At 59.1% G+C, this 18600-nt stretch overlaps 3 protein-coding genes across 8 annotated transcripts; all 3 read left to right on the forward strand.

Moving 5' to 3' along the window:
- The first annotated feature begins 887 nt into the window (after nt 1–887).
- Nucleotides 888–11490, forward strand: ZNF581 (zinc finger protein 581). 3 transcript variants are annotated; one of them, XM_025368742.1, is made up of 2 exons: nt 888–1590; nt 10420–11490. In XM_025368742.1, exon 2 carries the CDS (start codon nt 10439–10441, stop codon nt 11030–11032), a length of 594 nt encoding a protein of 197 aa, XP_025224527.1. In that variant the 5' UTR covers nt 888–1590; nt 10420–10438; the 3' UTR covers nt 11033–11490. The 3 variants fall into 3 exon arrangements, with proteins under 3 accessions (XP_025224527.1, XP_025224529.1, XP_025224528.1); XM_025368744.1 differs by lacking the exon at nt 888–1590 and adding an exon at nt 9420–9647; XM_025368743.1 differs by lacking the exon at nt 888–1590 and adding an exon at nt 9689–9713.
- On the forward strand, nt 7591–9342 carry ZNF580 (zinc finger protein 580). Its single transcript, XM_025368745.1, has one exon. The coding sequence runs from the start codon at nt 8381–8383 to the stop codon at nt 8897–8899; it is 519 nt and encodes a 172-aa protein (XP_025224530.1). The 5' UTR covers nt 7591–8380; the 3' UTR covers nt 8900–9342.
- Nucleotides 11491–12860: 1370 nt separating the features above from the next.
- On the forward strand, nt 12861–18177 carry CCDC106 (coiled-coil domain containing 106). 4 transcript variants are annotated; one of them, XM_025367209.1, is made up of 6 exons: nt 12861–13566; nt 14283–14358; nt 14485–14589; nt 14686–14862; nt 16543–16752; nt 17422–18177. In XM_025367209.1, the coding sequence occupies exons 2-6, from the start codon at nt 14328–14330 to the stop codon at nt 17736–17738; spliced, it is 840 nt and encodes a 279-aa protein (XP_025222994.1). In that variant the 5' UTR covers nt 12861–13566; nt 14283–14327; the 3' UTR covers nt 17739–18177. The 4 variants fall into 4 exon arrangements, with proteins under 4 accessions (XP_025222994.1, XP_025222995.1, XP_025222996.1 ...); XM_025367210.1 differs by having other exon boundaries at nt 13344–13566; nt 14035–14358; XM_025367211.1 differs by having other exon boundaries at nt 13519–13566; nt 14223–14358.
- The last annotated feature ends 423 nt before the right edge of the window (nt 18178–18600 follow it).

Raw genomic sequence — 18600 nt, forward strand, 5'->3', positions numbered from 1 at the left:
ACTAAAAGTACAAAAATTAGCCAAGGGTGGTGGTGTGCACCTGTAATCCCAGCTACTCGGGAGGCTGAGGCAGGATTAATCGCTTGAACCCGGGAGGTGGAGGTTGCAGTGAGCCAAGATCACGCCACTGCACTCTAGCCTGGGCGACAAAGCGAGACCCCATCTCAAAATAAATAAATAAATAAATAAATAAATAGGAATAAATGAAAGTCTTTCCTTGGCTCAGTAGCCCTGGGGGACAAGGGAAGGGAGGAAGAAAGTCTTTTCTATTGTATAGTCTTTCCCTTTGTAGAAAGATGGCTCCTTCTCGAGCCCAGAAGGATAAAGTGACTTTTTAAGGAAAGTCCTTTTCTAGCTGGGCGCGGTGGCTCACGCCTGTAATTCCAACACTTTGGGAGGCGGAGGCAGGCGAATCACAAAGTCAGGAGTTCGAGACCAGCCTAGTCAACATGGTGAAACCGTATGTCTACTAAAAATACAAAAAAATCAGCCGGGCGTAGTGGCGGACGCCTGCAATCTCAGCTAGTCGGGAGGCTGAGGCAGGAGAATAGCTTGAACCTCCAGATGCGGGGGTTGCAGCGAGCCGAGATCACTCCGGTGAACTCCTGCACTCCAGCCTGGGCAACAGAGCGTGACTCCGTCTCAAAAAAAAAAAAAGAAAAGTCCTTTTTTTTTTTGACAAAAGCCATCTCTGTTGTATTCCCTCCCTCAGCATCCGGCACGGCGCCAAATAGTGATTTCATTTTAACTTTTGTGTAGTGTGTGTGGAGTAGCAAGCTGCGCGACGCAGGAACCTTTCTCTTGTGGGTGCGTTTCCGGACGGAGTGCTTTCCTGCTGCTCTCCGAATCCGGAAGCTGTCGGAGAAGTCGGAGTATCCCGGAAGTCGTCCCTGCGGCCACTTCCGGACGTGAAAGTTTGCTGCGTAGGGCTAGGGAGACCGGGCCGGACTGCGGGGAGTGAGCAGGTTCAGCCGTGACGGCATTCTTAAGAGTCCTGCCCAAGTGAGGGATTTGGGGTGTGGGACAGAGTGGTCCTCAGGGCAGTGGGCATTGGAAACTGAGAGGCCCTGCGAAGGAGGCTTGGGGAGGGGCTGCGGAGACCAGGGGACGAGGTATAGGGAGAGGAGGGCAGAAAGCCTTGGGAGTGGGCTTGGATCCAGTTACCCGAGAGGCACAGGCCTGGGACTCACTGTATTTCCCAAGGGGAGAAGGGGCTGTTTCCCATGGGAAGACAGAGTGGGATGAATAGTGGACCTTGAGAAGAGGGGGTGGCCAAGAAAAGGTTCCTGAAGGAGGCAGGACCCAGACTGCAGGCTGGGGAGGGTTTGGGCAGCCAGAGGGAGGGGAGGGTGCTGGAGCGGGGGTCACTCGGTCACTCCGGCCGGAGATCTGAGCGGCTTCTGCTCCCTCTGCGCTGTGGAGTGCATCTGTTTGCCAGCCTCGCTGGACCGTTGAGAGGATTCATCGAGACCCTGGATATGGATATGCAGTGTGAACTGAAGTTTGGGGACATGAGTAATCAGTCACAGTGGCCCAAGATTTGAGGTGTAAATGGAGAAGTCAATGATTCGCTGCAGCTGTGTGGAACAGGTTGGGTGAGGGCAAGGGTGGGAAAGGTGACTGAGATCAGGTTGGGCGAGGCCTTTCATGCCAGGCTGAGAGGCTTATACTGTAGGGAGGATTTTAAGCAGAGGAGCTGGTGGACTGGTGAGCAGGGCATATAGGTGACACCTAGCCAACTTGAGAGGTCAGAATACATGATTCCAGAAGGGTAAGGAGAAGGTTGCCAGCAAAGGGGAAGAATTCTCAGGGCGAGGAAAACACAGAAGCCTTTGCGTGTGGAGCTGTGTAAATTCAAGGTCTGGCCAGGGGCCCGTGAGATGCCGTGTGTGCTTGGAGCACAGGAATGAGAAGTGAGGTGGGGAAGTGGCTGGGCCACCTCACAAAGGGTCTCAGAGTCTAGGCTGAGAAACTCGGACTTGGTCCTGAGGGTAAAGGGGGCCAGGAGAATGTTACGCATGGTGCTGAGGTTGCATTCAACACAGCTGTGAGAAGAACCTGTCGAGGTCAGGCCAGCGTGGGGGAGGAACTGGAGGCCAGGGTACCAGGGAGAAGGCTTGTGTGGTGGTCCTGGTGAGAAGGAAGGGGCCAGAACTTCGTCTGGAGAATGGAGGGCATTGCCCAGCTCTTGGAGAACGGAGGGGAGTGCCCTCAGGGGGTGGAGGTGATGGAACTTGGTGCTTGTCTGACTTTGGGGAGTGAGGGAGTGGGAGGAGATGGGGACGTTCAAAGTTCTAGATGGCGGGACAAGAATTTTGTCTAGATGGTGTGGCTTCCCGATGATCATGTCTTGAGGGTGAGCAGGGGTTCTGTTTGTTGGGGAGCTGGGTAGGGAGGTGATGCTTGACTTTTGGATGGGGCGATCAAATTCATTCATTTATTCAACCAATATCGAATTGATTCCCTACCCTTTCCTGAGACCTTTGATAGATTCTGATTCCCTACCCTTTCCCGAGACCTTTGATAGATTCTGAGGGTAGAATATTGACCAGGATGGAGCTGGGCTTTGGAGAGTGGGGAAGGCAGGCAGTCACACAGCAGGCAGTAGATCGACGAGGCCATCATGGATCGTGCTGTGGGATGTGAAGGAAACGAACAGACGGAGGACACCGAGCAGGGCACCTCGAGCTAACACAGTCACTAAAGGCTGCTGTGACCAGGTGTTCTGTGAGCTGAAACCTGAAGTCCAGGAAGGAGCCATTCTTGTGAGGAGCTGAAAGGAACATCACAGAGAGGGGAAGAGCAAGCACAAAGGCGTTCCAGATGGGAGAGGCCGGTGCATCAGGCAAGGGAGAGGCAGCACCATGATGCCCAGAAGGGAAGGCAGCCGCGGGCACAGTCTATGCAGGGCCTTGCAGTGTCTGGGTTTACTCTAAGGGCAGAAGGGAAGGTTTAGATCATAATGCACTGTGTTCTGTAACTCCTGGGCTCAGGCAGTCCTCCTGTCTCAGCTTCCTGGGTAGTTGGGACTGTAGGCAGGCACCACCACCTCTGCCTAATTATTATTACTTTTTTGGAGAGACAGGGTCTCAATATGTTGCTCAGTCTCAGAAGGGAAGGTTTTAAGTCAGGGAATGATTCTATGAGCTTAAAAAATCACTTGGAAATTGCCACAGGGAAGGGAGGGAGAAGGCCAGGCATGATGGCTTACGCCTATAATCCCAGGACTTTGGGAGACTGAGGCAGGTGGATGCTCGAGGCCAGGAGTTCGAGACCAGTCTGGGCAACACGGTGAAACCCTGTCTCTTCTAAAATTACAAAAAAGTAGCTGGCTGTGGTGGTGCACGCCTGTAATCCCAGCTACTCAGGAGGCTGAGGTGGGAGAATTGCTTGAACCTGGGAGGTGGAGGCTGCAGTGAGCCGAGATCCCACCACTGCACTCCAGCCTGGGTGACAGAGCGAGACTCTGTCTGAAAAAAGAAACAGCAACAAAAAAACGAGAGGGGAGGGAGAGTGATGGAGGGAAGGCTGCTACTGCTATAAGCTGGGGGTAATTGGTGGTGGTTGGCGCTGGGGTGGCAGCGGTGACGGTGGGATTACAGGGAAATGTGTGGCTTGCTGACAGGGTCATGTGCACTGACCCAGTGCGGGCAGAGGCAGGTGCTGTCCTGGCCATCCCGCTTGAGGATATGTGACCTCAGGCCAATCACACGATCTCTTTGAGCTCTGCTTCCCTCATCTGTAAAACAGGGATCCTCATGGTACTTTCCTGTAGCTCTGCCCTGAGGATGCTGTGCATTTAGCAATGGCTGTTCCCGAGTGAGGGCTCAATAAATGGTGGTTATTGTTGTCATTATTTCCGGGGACAGCAGTGGGGGTGGGGGTTGTGGCCACTATAATGCCAATAGTTATATGGTCTGAAACTCAAGAGAGGGATTGTGTTAGTTTCATTGCGTCTCTATGAATGAATACTTGAGGCTGGGTAATTTACAAAGAAAAGAGGTTTAATTGGCTCATGGTTCTGCAGGCTGTACAGGATGTGTGGTCCTGCCAGCTGTTTCTGGCGAGGGCTTCAGGAAGCTTACAATCATGGTGGAAGGTAAAGGGGTGGTTGGCATATGGTGGGGGGAAAAGACTGGTGAGAGGTGACACGCTTTTGTTTTTTGTTTTTTTTTTGAGATGGAGTCTTGCTCTGTTGCCAGGGTGGTGTGCAGTGGTACAATCTTGGTTCACTGCAACTTCTGCATCCCAGGTTCAAGTGATTCTCCTGCCTCAGCCTCCCGAGTAGCTGGGACTACAGGCGCCCGCCACCACACCCAGCTAGTTTTTGTATTTTTAGTAGAGATGGGGTTACACCGTGTTGGCCAGGATGGTCTCGATCTCTTGACCTCATGATCCGCCTGCCTCACCCTCTCAAAGTGTTGGGATTACAGGTGTGAGCCACTACGTCCAGCCTGACATGCTCTTTTAAACAACTAGATCTCGTGAACTCAGCGAGATCTCAGTCATTACCTCAAGGATGGCACCAAGCCATTCATGAAGGATCCACCTCCATGATCCAAATGCCTCCCATCAAGCCCCATCTCCAACACTGGGGATTACATTTCAACATGAGATTTGGAGGAGGCCAGGTGTGGTGGCTCAACCCTGTAGTCCCAGCACTTTGGGAGGCCGAGGCAGGTGGATCATGTGAGGTCAGGAGTTGGAGACCAGGTGGCCAATATGGTGAAACCTCGTCTCTACCAAAAATATAAAATTAGCCGGGAGTGGTAATGCATGCCTGTAATCTCAGCTATTTGGGAGGCTGAGGCAGAAGAATCGAGTGAGCCTGGGAGTTGGAGGTTGCAGTGAGCCTAGAATTGTGCCACTGCACTTTAGCCTGGGCGACAGAGCAATACTCCATCTCCAAAAAAAAAAAAAAAAAATTGGAGGGTACAAACTTTGTATCAGGGATCTGGGCAAGAGACTCAGGTTGGGTAATTGTCCAAGTAGACCAGGGGTTCTCAACCAGGAGCAATGTTGCCCCCTAGGGGACACGGGCAATGTCTAGAGACATTTTGGGGTGTCACGACTGGGGTTGGGGAAGGGTGCTACTGGCATCTGGTGGGTGGAGGCCAATGATGCTGCTCAACACCCTACAGCGCACAGGATGGTCCCCTACAACAAAGAGTGGTCTGGCTCAAAATGTGTGGTGGCCCACGCCTGTAGTCCCAGCTGCTTAGGAGACTGAAGTGGAAAAGGATCACTTGCACCTGGGAGGTTGAGGGTGCAGTGAGCCAGAAGCATGCCACTGCACTCCAGCGTGGGTGACAGAGTCAGACTCTGTCTCAAAAAATAGACATACCGCCCAGTGAAATGTTTAAAAAGTACCTTGTGTTCCAAACCAAGTATAACTGTGAGGCCTTTTGGGCTGTTGGGCCTGCAGTTTACAACTGGTTGACAGTGGTCTCTGGAGTTGTTCCATAAGGCAGGAGCCACATGTGGCTTAAATTTTGATTATGGGAAATTATTACTTTTTGAGAGTCTCCCTCTGTTACCCAGGCTGCAGTGTAGTGGCACGATCTTGGCACATTGCAACCTCTACCTCCTAGGTTCAAGCGATTCTCCTGCCTCAGCCTCCCAAGTAGCTGGGACTGAAGGGGGCACCACTACACCCGGCTAATTTTTGTATTTTTAGTAGAGATGGAGTTTCACCATTTTGGCCAGGCTGGTCTCGAACTCTTGACGTCAGGTGATCCGCCCACCATGGCCTCCGAAAGTGCTGGGGTTACAGGCGTGAGCCACCGTGCTGATTATTGGAAATTTAATACAATTTAAAATTCAGGTCCTCTGATACACCAGCCACATTTCAAGAGTGTGAGAGTCCCACGTGGCTAGTGACCCTCATAGAACTTGGTACCATTGCAGAAAGTTCTGATGGACAGTGCTCTAGGACGTAGCGGTGGCACCCCCAGGGTCCTGGGGCTGGCTGCAACTGTGACTCCTCTTCTGTCCCTCACTCCCAGCTGCACCTGCAGATGCTGCTGCTGCCGCCCTCCTGCGAGGCCGCGGCGCCACGTGGCTGGAGGAGGAGCTGCAGCGGCCGCGTGTGCAGCTCTCTCCAGTGCAGCTGCAGCGCCAGCGCGCGTTGCTTTCGACGCCCGAGTCCTTCGCATGCGCAGCCAGCGCCCGGGCCTCAAGTGCCCCAGGACCTGGCGCAGCCCGCGAGCCCGCATCAGGCTTCCAGTGGGCCCCGTGGGCAGTGCCAGCCTTTCCCACCTCCGCATCTGGCAAGGCCTGGCCTTCGCTGCGCCTCGGTGTCCCCATGTGCCTTCTGGAAATACCACACCTCCCCACCTGCGCACGTAGCCGTCTGGCCCTCTGTGGGCCTCGGTGCCCGCATGTGCCCTGTGGGAAGCACACACCTTCCCCAACTATCTGGCAGCATCTGGCCTTCTCCGGGCCTCGGTCTGCCCATTTGCTGGGTGGAGAATCACGGCCCGGCCACATCGGAGCCAATGGCTGGCCTCTGGACCTCGGTCTCCACATTTGCCCAGCCGGCAGGAACATCCCTTCTCCCGCCCTCTACCTCGGTGGGTGGCCACGGCCGAGCAGACAGCGACGGCCCAGTGGAAAGAGGGCAAACCCTTGTGGGCCTTCGGGCAAAGACGTAACTTTGCTTAGTCGCGGTTTATTGGCCGATCTCTTGTCAAGCGGCGGAATTGTTCCAGTCCGGAGGTGGGAGGGGAGCGGGGCCGCCGGGGGCGGGCGTCTTCAGCGAGCCCCGCGCCTCCGGTCCCCTCCCCGCAGGGCGCTCCGCAGAGCCGAGGGGTGGGAGCGCCGGCTCCAGGCGGCGGAACCTCCGCACGGGGCTCGCGCGCTTCCGGCCGGCGCCTTTTCCCAGGGACGCAGCCAACCCCTCGCACCCCCGCGCCCGCGCCCCCAGTCCCCGCGTCCCCGGCGCCGCCGGCCCGGAGCTGCCCGGAAGTCTCGGTTCCGCCGCCGGCGCTCGCCAGGGGAAGCCCGGGGCCGCCCGGGACCTCGGCCCGCTCCTCCGGACCCGAGAGGCCGCCGCACGGGGTACGGGGGCCGGGATGGAGGGAGGAGCCTGGCCCCGGGACGACGCCGAGGCCGGGCAGGCTGGGGGAGTGCGCTGGAGCCGCCCGGGATGGGGATGGGGGTGGGGAGCGGCAGGGTCGGGCGGAGGGACGGGAGGGGCAGTCGAGGCGCCAAGGCTCCTTGGGGAAGTGAGGGGAATAGGAGGGGCCCCGGGGCCGGGAGGCGGGGGGCGGTGTGTAGCGGGATGGGGGCGAAAACGCCCGGGTGCTGGGGTTCCCAGAAACAAGGGGAGTAGAGCAAAAGAACGGGCGGGGGCCATGCTGTGTGTAACAGGGAGACGGATGGGGCTCCTGGAAGAGGTGAAGAAGAGAAGGAGAGATGCCAGATGTACACAGAAAGGAGGGGAAAGTGGGCTTGGGAGAGGTGCTGTGGGAAGCGGAGTCCCGGGGCCTGGTGTGCATAACGGGGTTTGGGAGAAGGCCCTGATGGGTACAGAAAGAAGTAACGATGTCACCGCCATATACAGGGGCGGGGGAGAAAAGGGGGCCCTTGGGGAGAATGTAGCAGGTAGCCAGGTTGGGAGGTTGGGGTATACAGAAGGAAGGCATTTGAGTCATCTTGGGGTGTATAGATGTAGTGAGACGATGGGTTCCGCAGTGAGTAGAGGTGGCTAGACTTCGAGGTGCTAAGTGTAGGAACAGGATGGAAAAGCCCTAGTGAAATGTGGGGAATTGGGTTAGTGGGGCTCTGGGGAGGTACCTAGAGAGGAAGTGAGGGAGGCCACGGAATATGAAGATGGGGAGGCCCTGTGGCATGTAGTGGGGATGGAGCCCCAGGAGGGCCTGGAGGCCGATGCGGGGGCTGGTTGGGCGGGGGGTGCGGCAGAGGGAGGGGAAGCAACCTGAACTGGGGCTGGGCAACAGGGAAAGAAGAAACCACAGATTAGAGAAATCTAGGCGATCAGCAGGGCCGGGGTGTGAGATGTAAAGAGATAAACAGATTGAGGGATTGATTGCTGGGGTGGGTTGAGAGAAGAAAAGGGAAGAAAAGTCGGGGGACTACGCTCTCAGACCTGACCTGGGTGCTGAGAGGTGGATCCAGGAGTGGCAAGTGGTGGCGGGGTTTTGCAGAGCTCAATTGGATGTCCTCTCCGAGGCAGCTTGATGGAACGTGGGAGAGCTGGGCTGGAGTGAGTTGTTATTTTGCTGGGGAGGTGGTCAGTGGCGCACAAAGGGTAACAAGCAGCGATAGTGGGGACGCTTTCCATTTTAGGAAGCTTTTCCTAAAAGGAAGTGGCAATTTTAACTAATCTCCCCTCCGCCGCTCCCAGCTGCCGCTCCAGATGCTGCTGCTGCCGCCGCGGCCACCCCACCCTCGGTCCTCCTCTCCGGAGGCCATGGACCCACCGCCCCCCAAGGCTCCCCCTTTCCCCAAGGCGGAAGGCCCCTCCTCCACTCCTTCCTCGGCGGCGGGGCCCCGACCCCCGCGGCTGGGCCGCCACCTCCTCATCGACGCCAATGGGGTCCCCTACACATACACGGTGCAGCTGGAGGAGGAGCCCCGGGGCCCGCCCCAGCGCGAGGCGCCCCCAGGAGAGCCCGGCCCTCGCAAGGGCTACAGCTGCCCGGAGTGCGCCCGTGTCTTTGCCAGCCCTCTGCGGCTGCAGAGCCACCGCGTGTCGCACTCGGACCTCAAGCCCTTCACGTGCGGCGCCTGCGGCAAGGCCTTCAAGCGCTCCAGCCACCTGTCGCGGCATCGCGCCACGCACCGCGCCCGCGCCGGGCCGCCGCACACCTGCCCGCTCTGCCCACGCCGCTTCCAAGACCCCGCGGAGCTGGCGCAGCACGTGCGCCTCCACTAAGCTCGAGACCCGGCTTGAGCTGCCCTGCCCCTCTCAGGGCCACGAAGTCTGACCCACACAGCGTCACTCACTCCCACACACACTCCCTGGCTCCGCTGAGGTTACTGCCTTACCCTGGGCCTCAGTTTCCCCACCTTCCAAAGGGAGGAGCATCATTCCTTCCTTACCCCCTTTCTAGCTGTGTGATGTAGACCAAAGTCGTTGCCCCTCCCTGGGCCTGGGAACCAGTCGGAACTGGGTTCCGGTCCAGCTGTGCTGTGTGAGCCTTTGCAAGTGACATGACCTCTCTAAACCTTGGTTTTCTGCTCTCTGGAGCGGTGAACCGGTGGTTGTCTGCGGGGAAGAGATGATAAAGAGCACGGGCACGGTCTGGTTCATTTCTGTATCTACCCCCTTTCCGCCCACGTCCCCTACCCTTTGCTCAATAAACATTCCGCACTTCATTTTCAAGCTCTTCCTTGCGTGTACGTGCGCGTTGGGTGCTGGGGGGGTGGAGACCGGATCTTCCTCGCTTGGGTACTTTCCTCTCGGTGTGTGTTTCTGGCCGGAGCCGTTTCGCGACGGCCCGGGCGCCCCGCCCCCACCTTCCTTCCCTAGACCCTTTCCTCTCCCTTCGGCTTCTCTCTTTCGGCCGGCGCCGCCAGCTCCTGGGGCACACCCAGAGGTCCCCTTCCCGCCGCCGCCTGCAACTGCGAGGGTAGCCCGGGGCCGCTTGGAGTCGCCCGGACCTGAGAGGCTGCTGCACTGGGTACGGGGGCCGGGAGGAGGGAGGGGGCTGGGAGCGGGCGGCGGGAGGGGCTGGACCGCGTGGAGGGTACCTGGGCCGGGGCGGGAGTGGGGCAGGCGCCGGAGGAGGCTCTTCTGGAGCTTGCAGGGGGCGAGAACTTACACAGAAAGGCCCAGGAAGCGAGGGCTGTGGCCCCGGGGGTGGAACCCCGAGAGCGCTGGGACCTAGAACGAGCCTGGTGGTGGCCGGGCGAGCACTAGAGAGAGCCTGAGGTGGGTGGACGGGTGGGAGCACGGAGTTGTTCAGACATGTCGCTGGAGAAAGGGCCAGAACCTGGGGGTCCTCACGTCGGAGCCCCTGTGAATAGGTTTGGCTTGTATGGAGGCGGTCAGGAAAGGCTTGAGTATGTAGGATGGGCCAACACGCAGACCCTGGAAAGGGCTAGAAGGAGGGGAGGGAGAGGCCTGGAGGCCTGCGGGGTGGGGCACCCACTGACCTGGGAGGCCACAAAGAGGAAAGTTAGAGCGAGGTCCAGGTTGTGCAGAATAGGTCAAGAGATCCTGTGAGTACAGTGTGTGGTGGAGCACCGAGGTTAGGAGAGCTTTTCCAAGGAGGGAAACCCTGGGGACCTTTAGGGGGTCACAGAGTCCAGCTGTGAGTGGGACTGGAGAAGAGGGACTGAGGGCAGCAGGATGTAGAGGTCCTGGGCCGTTTAAAGGGAGGGAAAAGGATGGAGCCTGCGGTGCTGAGCTGCCCTCTTCTATATAACCTTATCCCATCTCCCATCCACCAGGCCTCAGCCAGCCCTCCGGATGCTGGTGCTGCCATCCCCCTGCCCTCAGCCTCTGGCATTTTCCTCCGTTGAGACCATGGAGGGCCCTCCCCGTCGGACATGCCGCTCCCCAGAACCTGGACCTTCCTCCTCCATCGGATCTCCCCAGGCTTCATCTCCTCCAAGGCCCAACCACTACCTGCTCATTGACACTCAGGGTGTCCCCTACACAGTGCTGGTGGACGAGGAGTCACAGAGGGAGCCAGGGGCCAATGGGGCTTCAGGCCAGAAAAAGTGCTACAGCTGCCCCGTGTGCTCAAGGGTCTTCGAATACATGTCCTACCTTCAGCGACACAGCATCACCCACTCGGAGGTAAAGCCCTTCGAGTGCGACATCTGTGGGAAGGCATTCAAGCGCGCCAGCCACTTGGCACGGCACCATTCCATTCACCTGGCGGGTGGTGGGCGGCCCCACGGCTGCCCGCTCTGCCCTCGCCGCTTCCGGGATGCGGGTGAGCTGGCCCAGCACAGCCGGGTGCACTCTGGGGAACGCCCATTTCAGTGTCCACACTGCCCTCGCCGCTTTATGGAGCAGAACACGCTGCAGAAGCACACGCGCTGGAAGCATCCATGAGCTGGGCTGCCGGGTGCCCCAGGTACCACAGGACTTTGCAGGGAGCCTGGACTGCTGTCCAGACACCTGGTGAGAGCCCGAGGCTGGTGTTCAGGCCCCCGGACACAGACACAGAGCAGCCGCATCTCAAAGGCAGAGCCCTGCCTGAAGGAGGAATCCGTGAGTAATCTTCAGGTCCTCCGTGTTGTGGAGCTGAGATGGGAATGAGCTCCTACACAAAATGGAGTCCTCTAGCCTAAAGATATCAGCTGTTCCGTGGCAGAGCCTTGACTGGATGCGGGTGGGGAGTGTCGTGTGTAAAGTCTCTGGCCTCATAAAAGATGGCTGTGGGTCATCAGGAATCTGTGCCATCTTCCTGAGGCTTCTGTGCCGTTGTTGGGGAAGGGACCCCAGTCCTGCCTTCCACCCCCCAACCAGGCCTGAGACCGATCAAACAATAAATGCGTTTCCCACCCTGAGCACTCGAGGTTTGTTTTTAGAGACGGCATCTCAGACCCTCTTTGGTGGCTGCCTAACAGGGAGACCTCAGCTTGCCTGGCTGGGGAATGGGAAGGTTGGCCTGCCTTGGGGTTATCCCCTCCTCAGCTCCTGAAGACCTGGGTCATCTGGGAAGAATGTTTTTAAGCTGAAACAATTTTAAAACCACAACCTCCTATCACAAACACATTTTATATGGTAATAAGAGTACACAGATATGCAAAATATATGTGAACCAAGTTTCCTTCCCCTTTTTTTTTTTTTTTTTTTTGTTAGATGGAGTTTCGCTCTTGTCACCCAGGCTGGAGTGTAATGGCATGATCTTGGCTCACTGCAGCCTTTACATCCTGGGTTCAAGCGATTCTCCTGCTTCAGCCTCCCAAGTAATTAGGGTTACAAGCGTGTGCCACCATGCCTGGCTAATTTTGTACCTTTAGTAGAGATGGGTTTCACCACGTTGGCCAGGCTGGTCTCAAACTCCTGACCTCAGGTGATCCACACACCTCAGCCTCCCTCAGGACCCTGGGCCTGGAAACAAAAGTTTCTTTACCATAGTTAGCTTTAGTATGTGTAGATTTTTTTTCATTAGCTATTATTATTTGAGATGGAGTCTCGCAGTGTCGCCCAGGCTGGAGCAGTGGTGCAATCTCCACTCACTGCAACCTCCACCTCCCCGGTTCAAGCGATTCTCCTGCCTCAGCCTCCTGAGTAGCTGGGATTACAGGCGCGCACCACCACGCCCAGCTACATATTTTTTTAAACTGCTGATTTCATCCTATTCTATTGAATTCTCCACCCATGAACCTATAGTTTGGAAAAGACTAATCTAGGGCAGGTGGCTCCCCCTGGAATTTCTGGACCAGGCTGCAGTTTATTTGTAAAGTGAAGTGGGGAGGGGAGGGTCATGGGTACAGCTTTGCAGGCGGTGCAGACGTTTAGATTCTCCCTCCATCGGGTTAAGACCTTGCTCTCGTGAGGGCTGGCCAGAGTCCAGAGCATGGATGCTTCTGGTGAACAGGAGAGGCAGGTGGAGCTGAGCCTGAAGCTAAATAAACATCTGCTTATTAATTCATTTTTCTTGCCTGTCTGTGCCAGGCACTGTGCTAGGCCTCATTTGCTCTTCCGACCTCTTTTTTTTGGGAGGAAGAACAAATCTCCGTTCGTACTCCCCAGAGTGGGAAAGGAAAGAGCCTCGCAGAGGCTGCGATCATACCCCACCATCTGACCTCAAATCATACCAGCAGCGCTCCTCTCTCAAGCCCTGACTATGGCCAGGTGCTGGGCTGAGCTGTGTGTCCCATCACTGCGTCCTCACAAGAAATGTAGAGGGGCTTGTAATTTCCCCATTTTACAGGTGAGTTAACAGGCTGGGGAGGAGCAGGAACAGTCAGGACTGGAATCTAGCTCTGTTCCAAAGCCAGCTCTTAATTACCAACATGGGGGTGGGGGTGGCGTGTTCCTGCCCCTCGTTTTTCTGGAGAGGGGTAACTCCCCCCATTTTGGCCCCCACATCCCTGAGAACCTTGGGGTCTGGCTGTAGGAGGTGGGGGAGCTCTGGGGGGTCTGCGCTGGCTAGTTCCTGAGATCGTTAAAAGTAGATTCTCCTTTCGCTCCAACTTTCCCGGTGTCTCACACACTCCTGCTTTCTCCTGGGCCAACTGGGCCCACCGCCACCCAACCCGGGGACCCCCGGAGGCTCGCCAGCGCTCCAGGATGGGAATTTCGTGACGTTCCCTGCCTGAGCTTCGGGGAGGGCGGGGGAGTGCTGTAAGGGGCTATCGCACAAGTGCAGACCCTCTGCTTCTGCCGCAAACGGCGGGCCTCACCTGGACCAGGGGACTCTCCAACGAGGGGCGCTAGCCTGGCCCGACTGGGCGAATCCCCGCGTCCGTACCCGTTCCGTCGCTCAGTTTCACGACTCGCTCCCCTGCCGCCCCGCCTGTTCGCGGGTGGGTGGGCGCTTCCCTCGGCTCCCCGTGACACTTTGCAGACGCTCCCCGGCGCCGGGCATGGGCGCCGCCGCCGCCGTCGGTCCCCGAGTCGGATTCCGCGCGCGGGTGGGTGAGCGCGGGGGGCCTCGGCCCCTCGGACCCCGGGCACCCGCGGGCGGGGGATGGTGACCGTATTTGCACCCCCGCCCTGATGCATTCCCCCGCTGGGATCTTTCCACGACTGCTCCCCCTCCCACCCCCGGGACAAAGGGCGGGGGCGGCGCATCCCCACGCGTGACCTTTCCCCGTACTGCGCACGCGCCCAGCCCCCACCACCGGGGGAGGGTCCGCACGCCCACGCGAGTGCGGGGGAGGGGTGTGGGGCCCCGGAGGTAGGGGAGGCAGCGCGCACGGGCTGGACCTCCTCCTACCCTGGGAAGTTGGGGCAGTTTCCCTCTGCACCTGCCTCTTCCTTAGGCCTGGCGGTGTCCCGCGATGAGAGTCCTTCCCCTTCAGGCCAGGTGTCCCTGTCAGGCGACCCCTTGGGGCACCCAGCAATTTAGGGCTTCAGCTTCCTTTTCCTTCGATACCCAGGAGCCCACATCCCCAGCTCACTTCTCCCCTAGGACCTCGGTGGCTGGGCCCCCTGCCCCTGACTCTGGGAACCCAGGAGTTTGAAGCCCAGGCGTGTTTTGCCTCAGTCCTGGGGTCCGGGCTCCCTCCTCCCTCAGACCAGGGATCCAGGCCAGAAGGTCCTTCCTGTCTCACTTCACCTCCCCCAGGATGGACCCTCGAGTCCATCCATCCGCGTCCCTCCATTTGTGGCTGCTGTTTCTATCCAGTGCCCCTGAGGCCCTCGGCTGCTGGGGTCCGCAGGAAGCCACGCCATGAATGACCGGAGCAGCCGGAGGCGGACAAGTGAGGAAGCTGGGTCCCCTTCCCTACCTTGGGTCCCAGTGCGGTCGGCTCCGGGCTGCCGTGGTTGGGGGGTGGTCTGAGGGGCCCGGGACTTCTCAGGGGTGACCCGGGGCCTCTCCTCTCCAGTGAAGGACGATGAGACCTTCGAGATCTCCATCCCCTTCGACGAGGCGCCCCACCTAGACTCACAGATCTTTTACAGTCTGAGCCCCTCTCGGGGAAACTTCGAGGGTGAGCCGAGGGGGCGTGGAGGGACTGGAGTCAGCTGGGAAGCCAGGCCGAGTCCCAGGGTGTGACCTGGTCCCCCCACCCTCGCTGTGTCCCTAGAGCCTCCGGAGGCTGCGTCCCCCGCCCTGGCTTTGATGAACAGCGTCAAGGCCCAGCTGCACATGGCTCTGGAGAGGAACTCCTGGCTGCAGAAGCGCATCGAGGACCTGGAGGAAGAGAGGGACTTCCTGCGGTGCCAGCTGGACAAATTCATCTCTTCTGCTCGGATGGAGGCAGGTATGTGTGGGGTGCTCTGATCCACCCGCCTCCCTGTCCCGCTACTGGGTACCCGCTCACCCAGACTCGAGGCTCCACAGTTTGCCTGGCTGGGTGGGACCTGCCATGTTGGCCCTCTCTGCTAGTCCCCTGCCTGTTTTGGGCCCCCAGGCCCAGCTTCCTCTTCACTTGATGTCCAGGACCTCATCCCCATGAACTGTCTACTGGGGCCTGTCCTCCTGGTTTTTCCTTCAGCTCCCCAAATCCCATCAGCCTCCAGTGCCCTGCCATCTGCTTCCTCGGCCTATGGTGACTTCAGGACCCTGGAACCTGAGAGTCCCTCTCTTCTGACTCCTAGAGGGACCTTCCTTCATCTCTTTGGCCGAGAGGCCCACCCTAGTCCTTTGGGTTTCCTCAGGGGGCCCCTGATCCTCTTCCTGGCCCTGTCTTCTCCAAGATCCAAAAGTCCAGCCATCCAGCCTCCTCCTGTCCCCCCCGTCCCCTGTGTGACACCAGGGGCCATCTTCTCACCCACCCTGTCCCATCCTTGGTTAATGAGTTCTCCTTCCTCATGAAAGACATTAAGGCTCTTCCTGTGTGGGCCTTTTTGGGTGGGGACCCAGCAGGTGCTGTCCCTCAAACCCTGCCCCAGGTTCCCGGGCAGTCCCCGCCCACATACCTTGCTCTGCTATAATTCATGGCCAGAAGCAGCCGGGAGAGCTCCCATAGCAACCCCCAGCCCCAGCCAGTTCACAGCTAGCATCTTCTCTGGGACCCTGTGTCCTGCTTAATACATTTTGGACCCCAGCCGCATCCTCTTCCCCAGATGGTCAGGCCCTTTGCCAGACAGCCCGTGTCCTGGAGAACCCACACTTTACCCCACCTACCCTCAGCTCGGCCTTGCTAGCTCCTTGGCTGAGAAGACCCCTCAAAAACTCCCACATCTCTCTTTGTGAATTCAACCCTTTCCCCCAAAAACTTGGGCAAGGGGCCTATGGTCTCGTGGTGTCTGTCACTGGGAGCCCAGCATCTGGGGATCTGGCCTTCCCTCTGCTCTGGAACAAACCGCCTCTGACTGCCCTTGCCTGCCACTGTCTCCTCCCACTGATGGTTCCATGCTGGGTGACGGACTCCTTTGCACAGATGGTCCTGCGGCCTCGGCACTTGCCCAGTGGGGACCCTGGCACCAGACCCCTCTCCTAACCCGCCTTCTAGAGGACCCTGTGTCTGGGCCTCCGCCAGCCAGCTCCCTCTGTCTAGATGGAGGTGGAACCCATCCTGCTGGACCCAGGACCCCTGATTTCTCTCAGGGTCTGACCCCCCGACTCCAGCCAAGGCCTTGCCTGCCTCCTGGGTTTACAGAGGCCACTCTCCGGAGGTCCCACCCAGTCCCCAGAAATCTCTCCCTCCCCTGTGGGAACCGCATATACTCACAGGGGTCCTGAGGTCCCTGGTCGGCTGCCTCCCCAAGACCTCTTGCCAACCCAAGCCTCTGAGAAAATGCTGCACCCATTACTACCTCCCACAGACCCCAGCAGGCTCTACTCAGCCACCAGCATCTCTCCTGTCCTCCCTGTCCGTTTCTTTAGGGGACCAGCCCAGGTTGGGGGATCCAGCTCTGGGGACTGCAGCCTCTCTCAGTCCCAGGACCTGTGATGGGATGTCTGGTCCCATAGTGCACGTGTGTGTCTCTCTCCCCAGAGGACCACTGCCGGATGAAGCCTGGGCCCAGGCGGATGGAGGGGGACAGCCGGGGTGGGGCTGGGGGCGAGGCCTCGGACCCTGAGTCAGCAGCCTCCTCCCTCAGTGGAGCCTCCGAAGAAGGCAGCGCCAGCGAGAGGAGGCGGAAGCAGAGGGGAGGTGCTAGTCGGAGGCGCTTTGGGAAGCCCAAGGCCCGGGAGAGGCAGCGAGGTGGGTGAGGTGCATGGCGCGGGCGCTGAGGGGCCTGGGCTGCTGAATTGCTGTGTGTCCTTCCCAGAGGCCCTCCTTTCTCTCCAAGCCCCTCCAGCTTTGCTGGAGAAAGACCCACCAGGTTCTGTCTCTCCCTCCTCCCTTGTAATCCTGGGATTACAAGGCGTGAGCCATAGCGCCTGTCCTGTCCTGGGTCTACTTTAAGTTTTGGTCAACCCTCGAGGGCAGGGCCACCTTGGGCACCTCCTTAACCTTCATCGGTAAGGAGGAGGTGCGCAGTAGGACCTACCTCGGGGCGGGTGAGGCTTGAATAAGTGAATTCACCTGAGGCAGGGAGGTGAGAGTGATGGCTGGGCGTGGTGGAGAGGCGGGCGGGGGGGGCGGTGTTGTTGCTGGGACCGCGTTGGTTGAACCCGGCCTCTCGGCTCATGTTCTCTCCTCACCCTCCTTCCTGGGCCTGCCTCTTCCCATTTCCCACTGGTCCAAGTACTGGCTGCGCTTCTTCCCCTCCTCTCCGCCCCTCCCTTCCCTGTTCTCCGTATCCTCCTGCACCGCCCGTGCCTCTGCTCGCCGGGATCCTTCCTTCCCATGGCCGTTTCCCTTCCCGTGTCCGCCCCCTCGGTCTTGGCCCCTGCTCCTCACTTCCGTGTCCCCGCCTCCGCCCCGCAGTGAAGGACGCCGACGGGGTCCTCTGCCGGTACAAGAAGATCCTGGGCACCTTCCAGAAGCTCAAGAGCATGTCGCGGGCCTTCGAGCACCACCGCGTGGACAGGAACACCGTGGCGCTGACCACGCCCATCGCCGAGCTGCTCATTGTGGCCCCCGAGAAGCTGGCCGAGGTGGGCGAGTTCGACCCCTCCAAGGAGCGCCTGCTCGAGTACTCCCGTCGCTGCTTTCTGGCCCTGGACGACGAGACGCTCAAGAAGGTGCAGGCGCTCAAGAAGAGCAAGCTGCTGCTGCCCATCACCTACCGCTTCAAGCGGTGATCGCACCACGCCTCCGCGCCTCCGCCCGGGCCTTCCTCCCCCGCCGACCCCAGCCCTCCCCAGGCCCCCGGTGGATGACCTGCGCCTCTCCCTGCCGCGCCCCTGCCCCTCCTCCTCGCTCCCTGGGTTGGGGGCTCCCTTAGCCCGGCCCCCAAACGCGACGGCCCAGGGCCGGCCGCAGCCCCTTCCCGAACGCCGGCATCCCCTTCCGCTTGGGCTGCCCAGCCCTGTCCTCGCCGGACCCCTTCCTCCTGGAAATCAACCAGGCAGGAGGGTGCCGCCCCCCTCTCGGGTGGGGGACTGTATAGACCCCGTCTCCGCCCCAGCCCCGCGGAGGAGCTGCCCACCTGATTCCCGGACAGACCTCCCCAACTCCGCGCGAGACAGAGAATTATTCAGAGAATTTAAATTAAAAAACGACGTGAAAATTTGGAATAAACTGGGCCTCAGCCTTTTCCTAGGAGGGGGACGTGCCTGGGAGGGGGAGGCCGTCGCCCCGACGACGGTGATGGGGTTGCGGGGGCTTCCAAGGGGGTGGGCGGTCAGGCGGGAGGCCGGGTAGGACAGGGTGTAATTAGCCCCCCGGAGGCAGAGACGGAGAAACAGCTGTGCCCCTGAAAACTCGGGGGCAGAGCTCTGGAAAAGCAGCGCGGACACAGCCGGGTGCGGTGTCTCACGCCTGTAATCCCAGGGCTTTGGGAGGCCGAGGCAGGCGGATCACGAGTTCAGGAGATCGAGACCGTCCTGGCTAACACAGTGAAACCCTATCTCTACTAAAAATACAAAAAATTAGCCAGGTGTCCCAGCTACTCGGGAGGCTGAGGCAGGAAAATCGCTTGAACCCAGCAGGCGGAGGTTCCAG

Source organism: Theropithecus gelada, chromosome 19 (genome assembly GCF_003255815.1).
Source record: "Theropithecus gelada isolate Dixy chromosome 19, Tgel_1.0, whole genome shotgun sequence".
NCBI lineage: Eukaryota > Metazoa > Chordata > Mammalia > Primates > Cercopithecidae > Theropithecus > Theropithecus gelada.

Coding starts and splice junctions, on each gene's coding strand:
- CCDC106 (XM_025367209.1), top strand. CDS start 14,328: ATGAATGACCGGAGCAGCCGGAGGCGGACAA. Junction 14,590..14,685: donor CTCTCGGGGAAACTTCGAGG/GTGAGCCGAGGG, acceptor CTGTGTCCCTAG/AGCCTCCGGAGGCTGCGTCC. Junction 14,863..16,542: donor TTCTGCTCGGATGGAGGCAG/GTATGTGTGGGG, acceptor CTCTCTCCCCAG/AGGACCACTGCCGGATGAAG.
- ZNF581 (XM_025368742.1), top strand. CDS start 10,439: ATGCTGGTGCTGCCATCCCCCTGCCCTCAGCCTCTGGCATTTTCCTCC.
- ZNF580 (XM_025368745.1), top strand. CDS start 8,381: ATGCTGCTGCTGCCGCCGCGGCCACCCCACCCTCGGTCCTCCTCTCCG.